Source organism: Fukomys damarensis, unplaced genomic scaffold (assembly GCF_012274545.1).
Source record: "Fukomys damarensis isolate Sample0158 unplaced genomic scaffold, DMR_v1.0_HiC HiC_scaffold_16, whole genome shotgun sequence".
NCBI lineage: Eukaryota > Metazoa > Chordata > Mammalia > Rodentia > Bathyergidae > Fukomys > Fukomys damarensis.
The window spans coordinates 57676100-57691885 of NW_022900928.1; the positions used below are offsets into that span (position 1 = coordinate 57676100).

Consider the following 15786-nt stretch of genomic DNA (forward strand, 5'->3'; position numbering starts at 1 on the left):
ATTTTCTGCTGAGGCAGTCAATGAGTTGAATGCAGATTTTATTAACAACAACAACAACAGCAACAGCAACAGTGACTTTTCATTTAGGCCTACAGATACCCAGTGGGTAAATAAAAACAGAACACAGTTTGACCTTCATTTTTGTATCTATGTCTTTCTTTTTTTTTTCTTTTATTGAGTTATTGGTACATTTTAGGTATATAGTACAATTAACGTTCATTATTGGGATCTTGTACCTTTACATGACAGGTCTCGGTTCTCATTTTTTTCCCCTTGTCCGTGGCCTCCCTTCACCCCCTCCTCCCCTCCCCATTTGTTGGTAAAATTTTAATTGCATTTTCAATTTCACTTACTGTACTTGGGGTGTTTAGAATATTTATATCTTTTTAGTTCAACTTTGGTAATTCATAGGAATCAAGAAATGTGTCCATTTCTTCTGTGTTTTCCATTTTATTAGAGTACAGTTTCTTGAAATAGGTATTGATGATCCTCTGGATTTCTGCTGGATCTATTATGAATTTACCTTTCTCATTCCTCATTGCATGAATTTGAGCTTTTTTTCCCTTTTTTAAAACTGTTGACCAATGGCTGATCAATTTTATTTATTATTTAAAAAACCAACTCTTTGATTCATTGTTGTTTTATATCACTCTCTTAGTCTCCACTGCATTGATTTCTGCTCTGATCTTTATAATTTCCTCCCTTCTACAAGCTTTGGGTTTGCCTTGCTCTTCTTTTTCTAGGAGCTTAAGATTCAGCATTAGGTTTTTATTTGAGCTAGCTCTGTGTTCCTAGTTTGGGCATTCACTGCTATGAATTTCCCTTGTAGAACTACTTTCATTGTGTCCCATAGATTCCTGTATTGGCATTAGCATTTTTTTGTAAAAACTGTCTGATTTCTTCTTTAATTTCCTCTGTGACCTATTTGTTGTCCAGTAGAGTGTTATTCAATTTCCTTGTGCTTGTGAAGTCCTTGCAATTTCTTGTGGTATTGATCTCCAGTTTAATTGCATATGGTCTGATAACATACATGGGGTATGCAATGTCATTCATGGGAATGTGGATGTACATGGGAACTTTAATACCTTTGCATTTATTTAAACATGTTCTATGAGCTAGTATGTGGTCTGTTTTGGAGAATTACCCATGTCCAGCTGAAAAGATTGTATATTCTAAATTTGTGGGTTGGAACCCTCTGTAGATCTCTATTAAGTTCAATGTTCAAAAGCTTGATTCAGTTCTGGTATTTTGATTTTTTTGTCTAGATGATCTGTCTATTTGTGTCAGTGGAGCATTGAGGTCCCCCACTACAACTGTGTTAGTGCTTATTTGGTTTTTCATGTCCCTTATTATTTGTTTTTTATAATTGGGAACATTAATATTTGGTGCATATATATTTATAACTGTCATCTCTTACTCTTGGATTGTTCCCTTTACAAGGATGTAGTAACCTTCTTTGTCTGTCTTTAGTTTTGGTTTGAAATTTACATTTTTCTCATTAAATTTACATTTTTTTCTCATTAAATTTATTGGTACATTTTAGGCATACAATACAGTTACATTCATCATTGGGCCCTTATACCTTTACTTAATGTACCTTGGTTCTTATTTTTTCCCCCTGTGTTTCTTTTTTGTAAAAATCTTATCTTTTTAGTTTATATCTTGTACTGAGTAACTACTTTGAAGACAGTTTACAGGGTAATAACTATTGTTATTGCTTTACTATTTGTTTATGAAAATGTTTTATTTTTTCATAAGGTAAAAAGAAAAAAAATTGGCTCTTTTGTTGGTTATAGTTTGTGCCTGAGACTTTCCAGATGTTATAATAGGATGTGGAGCCTATAAAATAATAAGTTGTAATGTTCTTTGCATGTATGCTCTCTAAATTCAATTTTGAAAAACAGGAGATGTTTCTACTATTGATATCTAAACCTTTTAATTAATAAATTTAGTTGTAAATGATGTAGCTTCTTATACATTGCATAATTCAACTGGACTTCAAATATATGTTGTCTAAATATAAATGTATTTGGAGCAAGATATGTATTGCATTCAACTTGTATGTCTTCTCCACTCCCTGTTAAGCCAATTCAGTTAAAATATTAAAGCAAGTAAACAAATCAGGCTACTTCTTTCAAGAAAAATCTAGATTCATTTTTAAAGCCAGAATACTTTCATCCATCTAATAACCATATCACTTTCAAATGCTAAGATAAATCAATACATACTGAGTGTATTAATGTTCTCATTACTGGAACATAATACCAGACACCCACAACTTAAAAAATGAGGGGTTTGATTTCATTTGTTTCAAAGGATTCAGTCCATATTCTTCTGGCTCCAAAGAAGAAGCATTATCGTAGAAGGGCACGGTGGAGGAAAGTTCATCTCAGGGAAGACAGAAAGCAGAGAGAGAAGATAGGCATTGGAGAATGCCTTCCTCAGTGACAAGCTTCTTCAGACCATGTCACAATCCTAGCATCATATATAGCTATAGACTCACCAATAGATCAGTCCATTGATGAGAATAGCTCTTTGATGATCCAGATACCTTCTAAAAGCCCCACCTCTGAAAACACAAGATTTTTGACATTCTAGATGTAAACCATAACAGGGAGATAAGACATTGATCCTTAAAATGAATTTGTTCCTGCTGGAAGTGGTGGTGCATTCCTGTAATCCCAGCACTTGGGAGACTGAGGCAGGAGGATCACTATGAATTCAAGACCAGCCTGGGCTGCATAGTGAGTTCCAGGTCAGTCTCAACTACATAGTGAGACCCAGTCTCGAAAGAAAAAAAAAAGAATTGTTCCTTAAATAAAATACTGCTTTATCAGTACTTCTTACAGATGATCTTTTTGCTTTGTTCTCATTTCTTTAAGGAGTTCTATATCTGCACGTTAGTTTTGAATTTAGTTCCCCAAAGATTTCATGCCTTGAGCAATGCATGACAGAGGATTGATGAGATGTTTGATTTTCTTTTGTGAGAGAGGAGGAATGAAAAGAAAAGTTGTGAAGGATATATACATTTTGGTTGAAAGTAAAAAAATCACTACACATAAAAGTAGTGATTTTGGAAAATAATTATCTTAAAACTATATATTTCCAATACATATTCTCACATCCCCCCCTGGAAAATATTTACATGAATTCTCAAGGATATGATTCCCCCAATTTGAAAATGCTGGTATAGATGGTGACCTGATACATGGATAGAAAGGTCTGTTCCATTATTCTTCAGTTCTCTCTGGAATACTTATTGTGGAATAAATTCATCTTCTGTTGATGGTGCTATAACCATTGGAAGTTGCTATGAGGTAGTTCCCATATTCTATCTCTAGGGTTAATATTCTAACTCTGTGATTGGCCATTATATGTTCTTTTAAAAAAATTTCATCTCTCTTTTAGTCATTTTCATGTCAAGCTTACCAACATGTTCTAAACTTTGATGCCCAAAACAATATAATGTTTCCATTGCCAAGGATAAAATATCAATCTTAGTAATTTCCCTTTTGGAAAGCTTCTCTTTATTGAATGTTTTCTGTATGTTCAGCGCTCAAACTACTACTGCAGAAAAGATATTGTTATCATCATTAGTGTTATTCCAATATTAAAGACAAGAAAGTTGAATTGGAAAGAACTAAATAAGTAGAACAAAGTCACTTCATTCAGAGTCCTGTTTAGTGACTGGTTGGCAGGCGCAGTAGTTGATTTAACAATAACATGATAATGTTGTAGGTGTGCAGGGATCAAGATTAGAGGAGATAATAAGATTAGGAAAAATGTTAGAATATCTGCCTATTCTCTGGAAAAGATGCTGTACATCTAAGAGGAGCCTGACATAGATCATACTGCATTGTGATCCATAATAAGCTGCCCAAATATTTTGGTATAGTGGTTTCCCAACTAGACTCTTCTCATCTTCTCAGTCCAAAAGAGACAGTGCAGGTGCTGTTTACTGTTGTTGGAAAGAGATGAGAAAATCCCTCTCCATGTGAGACAAACATCTCTGGCTTTCTTTATCCTATATTTTATTACTTTAATCAAAAGAAGATTGAATTATTGATCAAATAAAAATGGAAATAGAGTTGACATACAGACAAAAGCAGAGAGACAGAGCCTACTAGTCATGAAAAGAATACTAACTTTGGGATTAATTTGCCTGGATTTGTGTCTAGTAGCATAGTAATATACTGTTATTGGATGACTCAGGCATGGTTTTTAATGATTTTGAGCTTTAATTTTCTGATATACAGCAAATATTCAAAGATTTTTGTTGAATGAATAAATGAATGAGTGAGTAGATGAATGAATTATTTTACATTCTAACCAAAATAACATTGTGGGATTGCAGTGAGGATCAGTGCTAACGTAGAGAATTTAATAGAGCCTGGCATACAATGGGCATTTTATAATAACAGTAATAGCTAGCATTATTATCAGGGTTGTTGGCTCAGTGTTTTTTTTTTATTGATATACAGGTGTCTGTTTAACACTTCTTTCTAAGCTAGACAGAGATCCTTCATAAAGCTTGAGAGCAAGTATTATATTTAGCTGAATATTTGGAACATGCCTGAGTAGAAGAAGGCTTTTCTCTCCCAAGAGAAGGTCCTTGTGCTTGCGAGGCAGGTGGCAGAACCAGTGAGCTAAATCCCCAGCCCCGAGAAGCTTCTTCTTAAATAAGGTGGCTTAAAATTTTTGATTCCTAAAATAGTGACACTCTCATTGTATAGGAGAAATCTTGCCATTGCACCAGATGTGTCCAAACTATGTGACAACTCAGTAGGATCAAACTCCTGAAGCCCAAGAAATGTTCATATTGCCTTTGTTGTTCCTTGTATCTGAATTGTACTGCCTACTAACATCCGAGTCTATGTATTTACCACACTTGTCTTCTGCATTAGAACAAATTGTATATCTACAATTTATTCTTTAAGGAAAGGAAAGGAGTATCAGTTTTTAACCTGAAACTTTATGTCTTTAATGTACCTAAATAATTTCCAGCTAAATATCATTATCTTCTGAATAATATTTAACTGCCATGGGATCTAAATTCTCTAGGGTAAGACCTTGACTTTCACAGGTTGTGTAAAGTGGCACAGACACTTTTAGCATTCCTGATATAACAGATGGCTCTCCTTTTAAACAAAAGAACAAGAACAGTGACAGCCTCACGACATGTCCTCAAAGCCTGGTGTGCAAGAATAATCTCATTACATACATATTATACTATTACAATGCATCATAAAACTATATTTCCCTCTAGAAAATATGTTAATGCTGCTGATTCTGAGAAATAAACCATTGAGTTTTAACTCTAATTATGTAAAGATTCTTTGCTTTCTCAAAGGTAGCTTTCTTTTTATCTGCTAAAGTATCTCTTTAAACAGGTAGATCTCTTTGGAGTATTTTAAATTGGATTTGCTTTACAAAATGATGATTAGACAACTTTTCAAAAGCAAATACTGTGTGCAAAAATGTCATGTTTCAGGGCTTGGGACTTAGCTCAGTGGTTCTGCCGTCTTCCTTGCAAGCACAGGGACCTGATCCCCAGTACAAAAACAAACAAAAAACAAACAAACAAAAAAACATGTTGCCTATCAGGTGTCACTAGAGAAGTCTCAGTGTCCACAGTGAAGCAAACAAAAAAGTTTCTTCATTCTCTTAACTCACTAAGGTCAGGATGCTCAAATGTGGAAGGTGACTTTTACAGCAGCCAGGTGCCCTCATTCTAGGGAAGAAGGCTCCACTAACTTTAGGGTTATTGGCCATCATTAACTGTGACTTTGGCAGACAAGGACATCAGTTTGTGCTTTGAAGCAATTATGCATTATTCATATTCAGCTGTAATCAACTGTTTATCTTAAATAGTTATACTTTTTATTGACTTAGTTATAAAGATAAAGACGATGCCTCTTTTATTGTAGTGGCAGTGCTTGGAATGGAATGTAGAGTCTTGCACATGCTGTGCAAAATCTGACACTGAGCTACACCCCCAGTTCATATGACTTGTTTCCAAGTATATGGAAACAGAATTTGGGGGAGTTATGTTATATTTTTCCTTTCATATATAAGACATGAGCACAAAGAGACAAAAGGAGTAAAGAAATAATTTGGAGTAGAACTAGATAGGAACATAAGTTCAAAAGGAGGGGTTCATAGCCCCCTATTACAGACGATCTTTTTCTCTGCATATCAGATACTCTTTCTTTACAAGTACAGCAAAGAGAAGCAGATAAGTGGACATCAGTCATTCTTCCATTTCTGATGAATTGCAGGAAAAGGCAGCCATGTATACTGCATTGTTCACTTTACCACCTAGTACTGTATGGACACGGTGGTAGACTCAAGCAATAGGAAGAAAAGAAAATATAGAGAGGGAGAAAAAGAAATGCACATTTAATGATGTCTAAGTGCCTTCAAGGACTTTACAATGCCCTTCGTGTAGTGTTCCAAGCTGTCTTTTCCAATTAAAAAAAAAGCATACTCTATTTCAAAAAAGGCTATTATAATAAAATGCAGTATACCTATTTTTTCAAAGGGTCTTAAACCAATAGCTCACTAGTTCCTAACAAAATTTAGGCAGGCTGCTAAGGACCTTTCTAGAAATTCTGTCCATTTTTGCTAAAAATCTATTCTTTTTTTTTTTTCCTGTACCAGGGATTGAACTTGGGACCTTGTGCTTGTGAGGCAGGTGGTGGAACCACTGAGCTAAATCCCCGGCTCATAAAGGCTATTCTTAATAGTACAATATTACAAACAAGACAAAAACACTAAACACTTTTTTTTAATAATTAGGATTAATAATTTAGAGTTGCAGTACTCAGAATTTTCATAGGATATTCATTTTTGCCCTCCCCTAAGAAATTCTGTGTAAACTGTGTATGCTTTGCAAACTAGTGTCCCCTGAAGGTATTCATTAGTGTGTAGATTGTCAGACTAGAAGGGATGTTTAATACATTGGTTAAGTCTTGGGCCTGAAAATGAGTGTGTGAGAGAGAAGGATCATGAATCGGGTGGAATAAAACATAAGTTTGATGCATGGAGAGGAAAGCAGTTAATTTAGATTGTTTCATGTTTAGCTTTGTATTTCAGGTTCTGCCACACTTGTGTTGACAAATGTCCCTGACATCTCTAATGCATGCATTTTATGTTCGGAACCAGGGGCAATACAAACAAGATTTGGGGGTAGACGGACCCTCATTAGTCACCAGGGAGAAAGTCTGATCTGAATCCAGGGGAGAGGGTTGTCCAGGGTACAAAAATATGTTCCTGGGACCACCTGGGTGAGGGTTGAGAATGAAAAATCCGACAACTGGAGAACCGAAGCCTCAGCCTTTCCTAGCAAAGGAGCGTGGAAGGTGGGTTGCTGGTAGCGTGGGGTGGGGACGGGAGTGGGAGTTGTTCCGAGTGGCCTTGGGCAGGAGAAGAAAGAGCAGGGAACTGGGAACGTGCAAAGCAGAGATCGCTGTGCCAGGATAAGGTGTTGGGGTATGAGGGTGAGTGGGGGCCTGCGGGGTGGCTTGGAGCCCTGGCGGTGGCTGCCTGACGTCACCCGCCTCTCTGGCAATAGGCTGGGAGCTGAGCTCCCTGAAGCAGCAGCGAAGGCAGCTGCGGCGGCAGCGCGGCTTGGTCTCTGGCCCCTTCACCCATTGCCTTCTGCAGCCGCTACCACTACCGCAGCCGCGCAGCGGGGTCTCCCTCCCTACAGCCCGCTGGTGGCTCCAGGTAAGAAATGCCTTGTTGCTAAAGCCTTAGAAAGGCCGGCAGGCTCTGCGGCAGGGTCCGAGTGGGGAGGTGGGGAGGACTGCTCCCGAGGAGGCCTGCGCAGGCAGACACCCCTGCCCACGGCTTGGGCCCCCGGCCCGGTTTACTCGCTGTTTCTCAGCTCCGTAGTGCAACAGTTTGCAGCTGCCTCCTGGGAGCGGTAAGGAGGCTGTGCTGCTTGTGCAGGGTCTACCTGGCTTGGACCCCAGAAACAGCCTCAGGCCGCTCGGGCCAGGTAGGGGAAGGCCAGAGAGAGGGTTTGTTCCCCCAACTTTGCAGGCGGGAACCCTCCTCTTCCAGTTCCAGGTCCCTCGGAAAGAAGCAGGTTACTGTGAACTGGGGGAGGAGTGGAACAGGGAAACAGGGAGGAAGGGGGCGTTTGCAGGAGTGCGCTTCAGCTGAGAAAGGTGGTTTAGCTGCTTCATTTTTTTGGTTGGAGGAGGTGCCAGGGAAGAAAGAGGGAGAGAGGACGGGGCACGATCTTGCACGTCAGCCGCGGGTGTGGACTGAGGCAGAGAGGGATGTGGTGTCAGGAGTAACCCCCTGAGAATGGGACCTAAGGGGTCTGACGCGTCCGGGGAGGAAGAGTCTGGAGGGGGCGCACAGGAAAGGAGAACTGCGTACCCGAGCCTGATCGGAGGCTCGGAATGGGTGCTGGAGAGGGTAGGAGGATGCAGGCAAGGGCTTAGGAAAGAGAATCGGTACTCTGGGAAGTAGGGAACGAACGTCATCGAGGCAGCTTCTGTGTCTGTGGCAATTAGAAAGTTGGGAAAGGCGCCTTATCTGCTGAGTAATCTGCTCCTCCGCTGTGCTGGCGTGGTCCCCTTTGCAGAGTGTTGGGAGCCTGCAGGAGCGGCTCTCCTGCTCTTCGGGATCGGTGGGGCTGGGGTCGATGACTGCGCAGAACACGGACAGCCCCCGATTGAGACAGCGATCCCAGGGACCAGGGACGGCTTGCAGTGGTGACTGATTGTTCTTGGCAGTGACTGGGACCCTAACTAAGCCTGTTGTTTTTGCAGCTCTGCTTTTGCAAAGGAAAAGGGCTCCCGGAGACCGGTTCGAGGCGAGACTGAAGATCTCCCCAGCCTCACTGGCTCCCTGGCCCTCTCGATTGCCGGCAGTCGCTTCCTTGGTCCTTGGCTGGCGTGCGCGCTCCCTCCTGTGCAGGAAGTAGTTTCCAGCGCCGTGGGCTCTGTCCTCTTCTTGGCTGGTGGGAACGGTGTGTCGGAGAGAGGAAGCCTGGTGGGCCCGGCCCCTCCCAGCCCAGCGCCGATGAGTGCCCGGGCACCGAAGGAGCTGAGGCTGGCGTTGCCGCCGTGTCTCCTCAATCGGACCTTTGCTTCCCCCAACGACAGCGGCAGCGGTAACGCGGGTGCCCGCAGCCCCGGCGCAGGCGGTGGAGGTGGCAGCACCTGCATCACGCAGGTGGGACAGCAGCTTTTCCAGTCCTTCTCTTCTACGCTGGTGCTGATTGTCCTGGTCACTCTCATCTTCTGCCTTATCGTGCTGTCCCTCTCCACCTTCCACATCCACAAGCGTAGGATGAAGAAGAGGAAAATGCAGAGGGCTCAGGAGGAATACGAGAGGGATCATTGCAGCGGCAGCCGTGGTGGAGGGGGGCTGCCCCGGGCTGGTAGTCAGGTTCCAACTCAAGGAAAAGAAACCCGGCTGGAGAGGCAGCCCAGGGACTCCACCTTCAGCGCCCCCTGCAACACCACTTCCTCCTCCTCCTCTTCATCCCCTGGGCTTCCTTTCCAGGGTCCCTGTGCTCCTCCGCCGCCTCCACAATCAGCGCCCTGTCCACAAGGGGCAAATGCAACCTCCTCTTCTTTGGACACAGCTGGCGAGGGCCTTTTGCAAACGGTGGTACTGTCCTGATTGTGTAGCTCCTCTCCTCAGCCCTTTCTTGTTTCTAGCATCTTTGCCATCCTCGCTGTTCTTCCTTCTGCCCTCCTTTTCCGTTGTCCTCTGGCTCTTCTTTCCTTTCTTCTTTCCTTATCTCCCCACCCCCTCCACTCTGTTTCTCCTCCGCCGAGGCACTGTGCGGTATTTGTAAATATTGGGCAAGAAAAGTCTCGGAAGAAGAAATAGTGCTGATAATACTTTGTTGATATTTATAGTAATTATTATAATGCTAATAACACAATCCAAGCGCATGACAAATCACATACTTTCTCATTTTCAATGAAGGATGCATCTTCCCTCTTCATCATATATCCCCCTCAGTAAGGAGGAAAAACTGCACAAGCTACCAAATAAGAGGCATTGAAACCTGGTGCAAAAGGAAGGGAGGGGGCCGCGTTGTACATAGCTGTCAAGTTAAGGCACCCCCTCAGCTTGCATTTTTCCTTTAGCTTCTCTCTCTTCCCCTTTTCCCACTCTCAGCTGGGCTCGGGCATACTATACTACAAAAAAAATTCTACATTAAGCGGCAAGACTACAAGAGGCCACAGAGAAAATCCCAGAAAAATATTTAGGATAGGTACTGCTCTCCATTATTTTTTCCAGAATTCGGCATTTTTGCTTAGTAAATATCTCTCACTGGCCGAACATAATAAATACATTTGAATCTATAAATTAGTTTTAAAAAGAAAAAGAGCCTACTGCTTTCCCTTCCCTGCCCAACCCACTTGTCCATCTTTTGACTTGTGGCAGTTTCAGGAGTCTGAGGGCCCGAGAGCTGTCCGGCAAGGTCTGGTGCTGAAATCGCCTGGGTCATGGTTACAGTACTTCCTCTGATTATGATGGTGGAGGAGGGGCTGTTTTGGAAAGTGACTCTACTGGCTTTCCCCCACTTCTTTTTCTACAGTTAGGTTAGCGTGTACTATTGGTTTTCTTATTAAATGTTGCATAAGTTACCCTTTTTGTAAAAAAAAAAAAAGTTATTAGTTGATGTACAGTACTGAAAGTACACTATCTAACCAACCAGGATGTTTCTGTTTTATTTTTAGAATGAATGCACTTTTATTATATACTTATTATATCAGTACCAAATACAGAAGAAAACTAATTCTGTACTAAGTCATCCAAACTGTATATTCTTGTTTTTACTTTCCAGATGTTGATATAATGATTACCACTGAATGAGGAACTCAGTGGTGTAGGCCTGGCTTCTGCTGTTTCTAGAAGTGTTCTTTTGTACCTTACCTGTAGTAGACTGTTATAAAAAGATGACACACATGTTTTCCTTCTTATTTTGCGAGTAACAGAACAACCACAACAACAGAAGACAAACAAATAATGGATGTGCAGGAATGCCATCTATTAAAATGTGATTAATATTTAAACAGTGCCTGTAGTTCTCCCTGCATGCAGTTAAGTTAACACCTGGAGGCAGTGGTGTGTGTGCTTGCTTGTACTGTATGTGTTTGGGGGCAAAACTGGTGGGGTATTGGGCAATTGGGATGACAGGACATGCAAATTTTAAGAGAATGAAATCAGCAAATACTTATGGGATAAAAATATTTACAGTTTGTTCAGTTAAAAAAATCTGTGCTCATGTCTGAGGTACAGCAAAGATGGGCTCTCTTCTTTAATACTCTGGCAAGGATAATTTCTCTGAATATATGAAAAAGTATTGAGGACAGATCTATTTTGATCTGTCTCCTGATGCCAGACAAGCCCATCTCTTTTAGAAGTGGAGTCTGCCTATGATTATTTAGCACTTTGTTGCCCTTCGATTGATGATAGAAGGGGCCAGAAGCATATTAAAATCTCAAGTATAGGCAGTGGTATTCCTTCTTGGGAACCAATTCTTTGACAGCTATTGAAATATTTGTAAAATGTATGAATGAGAATGGTTTACAAAAAGCTTAACCAAAAGAATATTTATAATGTTTCTGGGTGCAGGGCAGCAATGGCACTAAAGTGCACCCCTCTTTCAAGTAACTAGTGGTTCTAGATTTGCTGTCTTGGTTCCAGGCATATATGTTTTTATCCAGAAAAAATATCAACTGTACTATTTTTGGTCATCTTGGCTCAAGTTCAGTCTGCATCTTTTATAAGAATTTTAAGCTTAACTTTAACCACCCATTAGTCAGTCATACTCTTTCCTGAAGCACAGATCATCATTAAAACACCCTATGTTGTAATATCAGGAAGACCAGGTATAGTCTTTGGATACAAAATATTAAACAATGAACCAGATTCTCTCCAGTGCCTTAGTCACTTCTTAATAAGTAAAACAGTACATTAACTCCCTCAAGCCACTAGGGAATCTGTTAGTGCATAAGAGCTCTACATTGTACATCAGAATGACTAAGGCACTGTGAAGAGGAAAGTTCATTAATTTTTGTACCTTACCAATATCCAGCTTTGATTCTTTAATACCTTATTATAAAATGACTTTTGGACTTGGATGTAGGATAGAATCAAGAACCCAAAAGGGAGCATCCTCATTTCTCATGAGCTCTACTAAAATATATGGAAATTAATTTTACCCCTTATTTGGTGCACTTTTCACAGTGAATAATTTCCCATTTTATTAAAGCAATAAGATATTCAGTTGTGAGCTGTATTAGATGATGATTCTATTTCCTCGGTGCTGAAGCTACTCATATGTTCTTGCCTTATGAATTATAGTACATTCAAGGCATGCAATAATAATCTCCTTCCAAGGAAGAGCCTGTACGCCCTGGAGGATATTGTCCTATATAGTGTTTTCCAAATGAATAGAAGAAGCAAGAGACTTAAAAGAATAGTGTATATTATTTAAAAATCTTTGTTTAAAAAAATTGATTTCTCCATCAATTTACTATGGTTTAATATTTTTAATACTGTCCTCTGAGAAGATAATACAGGTTTTAATCAAATTTCTTATTAGCTTTAATATACTCAGAACCTTAGGTTTCTGGTGGTGTCACATGAGATTTTAATGAGATAGAGAATTACATGAAATTTTAGTAAGCCAGTCCCCACACCAATTTATTGCAATAAGCACATATCCAGGCAGTTTATATAAACTCTGTATAAAACACTGCTTTTTGTAGAGCTCAGTTGACAGTCCCAGGAGTTTGGGATGCTACCAACAGGGAATTTCAGTCTTTGTTTATATGAAGCAAAAGGCACTCTGGAAATAGCTAAATTTAAGGATTTTATTCACTGATGTCCCGTCAAACTAATTGCTTCGGACCCCTATAGCTATAGCTCAACTTCTGCTCTTGCTATTCAGTATTAATAAGGTGGCATGCTTGATTCTTATTGTTTTGAAAAATGAGAAAATTGGAGAGAGAATGCCATTTATGTAAACTGTATGGGACTCTGAATCTTAAAGGTGTAGATGGATATAATCTTTAGAATTTATATACACCCATAGATACGTATTTATATATGCATACATTTTGTACAAATTTACAATGGACTTTTTGTATTCTCTTTTCTGTCATTACAAGAATGAGATGGAAACCAAATAGCTGTTCCATTCTCTTATCCAGAGAGGATACTGAGAAGTCAGGTATATGCATGCAATTGTTTCTCTGCGGTGAAATCTGAATGACTTTCCTTATTTAATGAAAGGGGAAAGAGTCTTATTTGACTTTGGAAATTGGTAATTAGATAAGCTTTCTTTCTTATGCTAGTAACTCAAATGTAGCAATGATAATAAAGTTCTGACCATATCAATGTGGTCCAAGTATCTAGATGGAATGAAAAAATATCCAGAAGAGAGTTAGGGCCATCTAGACCACAAACCTGGACTATGGTTCAATTTTTCACTTAAAAATTATTATGTCGTGTAAGTACAATTTATATCTATCTACATAGGTAAAGGTAAAGTGAAAATATGACCATTAATTTTTAGTCTGATAAGTACTTTTTGGAAAATATGGACAAAGTCGCTTTAAAAGTTATTTGGCATCTGAATTTTCCATTTCTATATGTATAAATTGAATTTGGTATTGGTTAAAAGTTTATTTTTCCAATATGTACACATATCCTGTAAATGCTTTGATGTGGATGACAGATAAGTAATTACTAGCTGATATTATGTGAAAAGTTATGGGCTAAATTAGAACCAGAACTTTAATATAATCTGCTCAGGCTCCTCAAAGCTATTCCTATGTGAATCTGGACTTTGAATGTGAATCCAAAAAGCCACTTGCTCCATTTTGGAACTGGTGATTGTGGCTCACAGATGCTTCAGTTCATAAAAGAATGAATTGCCCTATCCATATTAGGATATTTAATCACTGTGTTAAACATAAATCTAATTCTGATCTCTTTTTTAATTTATTTGGTAACACTTGAGAAACAGCTGACATGGCTTGATATCAATACTTATTACTGCCACCAACCTAATAATACAATTGGTGTGGATAAAAATGCTTAAGTGATAATATGAATTTAATTAACTTTAATTGGGGACAGTGATTTACAAGGTGGTCTTATGTGTGTGAGGCAGGGATATTTCCCTGTAACTTGTATTTGCATTGGCTTGTTTCTGTAGGAATTAACAATAACAACAGTGACAGCAACAGACTGATTTTTGAACTTGAGTATATCTAACAGGTAGAATAAAATAGATATTAGAATTCATGAAAATTTTGTTTTGCTTTTCTATCAATAAAAGAGTTTTCTTGTTAATTGGCCTTTGGACACCATTTCCTTATTAATTTAATGTATAATATAGCAGGATTATGAAATTATGAAATTTTCATTTTTATATCTCATCTACTCTTATTCACTGACCAACTGCACCTAAGAAATAGTCTGTATAAGAATTCTGTTATGATCCAGTTAACTGAGTCCAGCATGATGATTTAGTACACCTGTGGAAAACTATTCAGGCTCTCAAATTCATATGCTTAGGTTCGCAGAGTTTTTATTTTCCTACCTACATTTATCTAATATAAATAACAAGAAGTGTCAAGTAGGGGTGTGCTTGATATGATTTTAGAGAAAAGGGAAATCTCAGATTCATATAAATTCTGATGGGGTCTAGCTGAAGCTTGCTGAAAAGCAGCTGTTCAGGGAAGCTCCCCGGTCTGAGGTGCTCTTATCCTATGTAGTTTTTGCGCTGACGTTCATCACTGCAGTTTTTAACTCCGGACCTCTCCCTTAGTTTAAAATTCATCATCCACAAGAATCTATACATCCTGCCCTGCCACCTCTAGGATGAACAACGTTTTCATATGTTGATCCCTTCTTGGACCTACAAAAACCACTGGGTGCTTTGTGCTTTACGCAGCCATGATTGAGAGGCACGGATTCCACCTCCGTATCAAGAATTGATTCACTGCCTCATCTCTACTACTTTTGCTTCATGGCAGATGGTAATATTCATGGATTTCTTTTGAAATCATAGCCCCAAAATGAAGTATTTGAGGGAGGGCTTGTTGTTTATCTCCGAAGCTATTTACATGCTTGTGATACATCACCCCTCTCATTTCTGGCCCCTAACTATGTGAATAAAAGGAAGCTCAGTGGTTCTGCTGCCTGCCTTGCAAGAGTAAGGTACCAAGTTCGGTCCCCAGTACCAAGAAAAGAGAAAGAAAGAAAAAGAAAAGGAGAATGAAAACTTACTTCACTTTTCTTTTTTGCATTTTTTTTTTTTGAACCGGGAATGGAACTTAGGAGCTTGTGCTTGCAAGCAGGCACAGTGCTGCCAACCTAAATCTGCAGCCCTCTGCCTCATTTTAAAAAAATTGTCCCAAAGTGTAAGAAGCAGGCATTTTTCTCAATTTTGTCTATGTACAATGGCTTCTCCTATGATTAGCTTCCCAATTCTGCAGTGGACTTAGTTTTCTTCTTCTTGGTATTAGCCTTGTTATTAACTCTTAATGGCAGTTAAACAGTGTTCAGGAAATTGAATGAAGAACCTACTGAGAAGGGACCCTAAGCTGGAACATATTTAAAATATATTTTGCAACCATAGCAAACCTTGATATTCCTGTAAAGCACATGTGTTCATGATTAGGATCTTAACTGCCCCTTTTCCAAGTGTTTCATGACTATCTTGCTTTTATTTCCCTATTAACATCCACACAATTGCTCTAAATTTGGCCAGGAAACCTGGCTGCTGAT

General features: G+C 39.4%; 1 protein-coding gene across 3 annotated transcripts; it reads left to right on the plus strand.

Annotated features, from left to right (window-relative positions):
* Positions 1-7416: 7416 nt before the first annotated feature.
* CUNH11orf87 (chromosome unknown C11orf87 homolog) lies at positions 7417-13727 on the plus strand. 3 transcript variants are annotated; one of them, XM_010610646.2, is made up of 2 exons: positions 7417-7728; positions 8787-13727. In XM_010610646.2, the coding sequence occupies exon 2, from the start codon at positions 9040-9042 to the stop codon at positions 9643-9645; it is 606 nt and encodes a 201-aa protein (XP_010608948.1). In that variant the 5' UTR covers positions 7417-7728; positions 8787-9039; the 3' UTR covers positions 9646-13727. The 3 variants fall into 3 exon arrangements, with proteins under 3 accessions (XP_010608948.1, XP_033620203.1, XP_033620204.1); XM_033764312.1 differs by lacking the exon at positions 7417-7728 and adding an exon at positions 8212-8430; XM_033764313.1 differs by lacking the exon at positions 7417-7728 and adding an exon at positions 8224-8266.
* Positions 13728-15786: the final 2059 nt, after the last annotated feature.

Excerpts from the sequence above, each read along its gene's own strand:
- CUNH11orf87 (XM_010610646.2), top strand. The coding sequence starts at position 9,040 with ATGAGTGCCCGGGCACCGAAGGAGCTGAGGCTGGCGTTGCCGCCGTGT.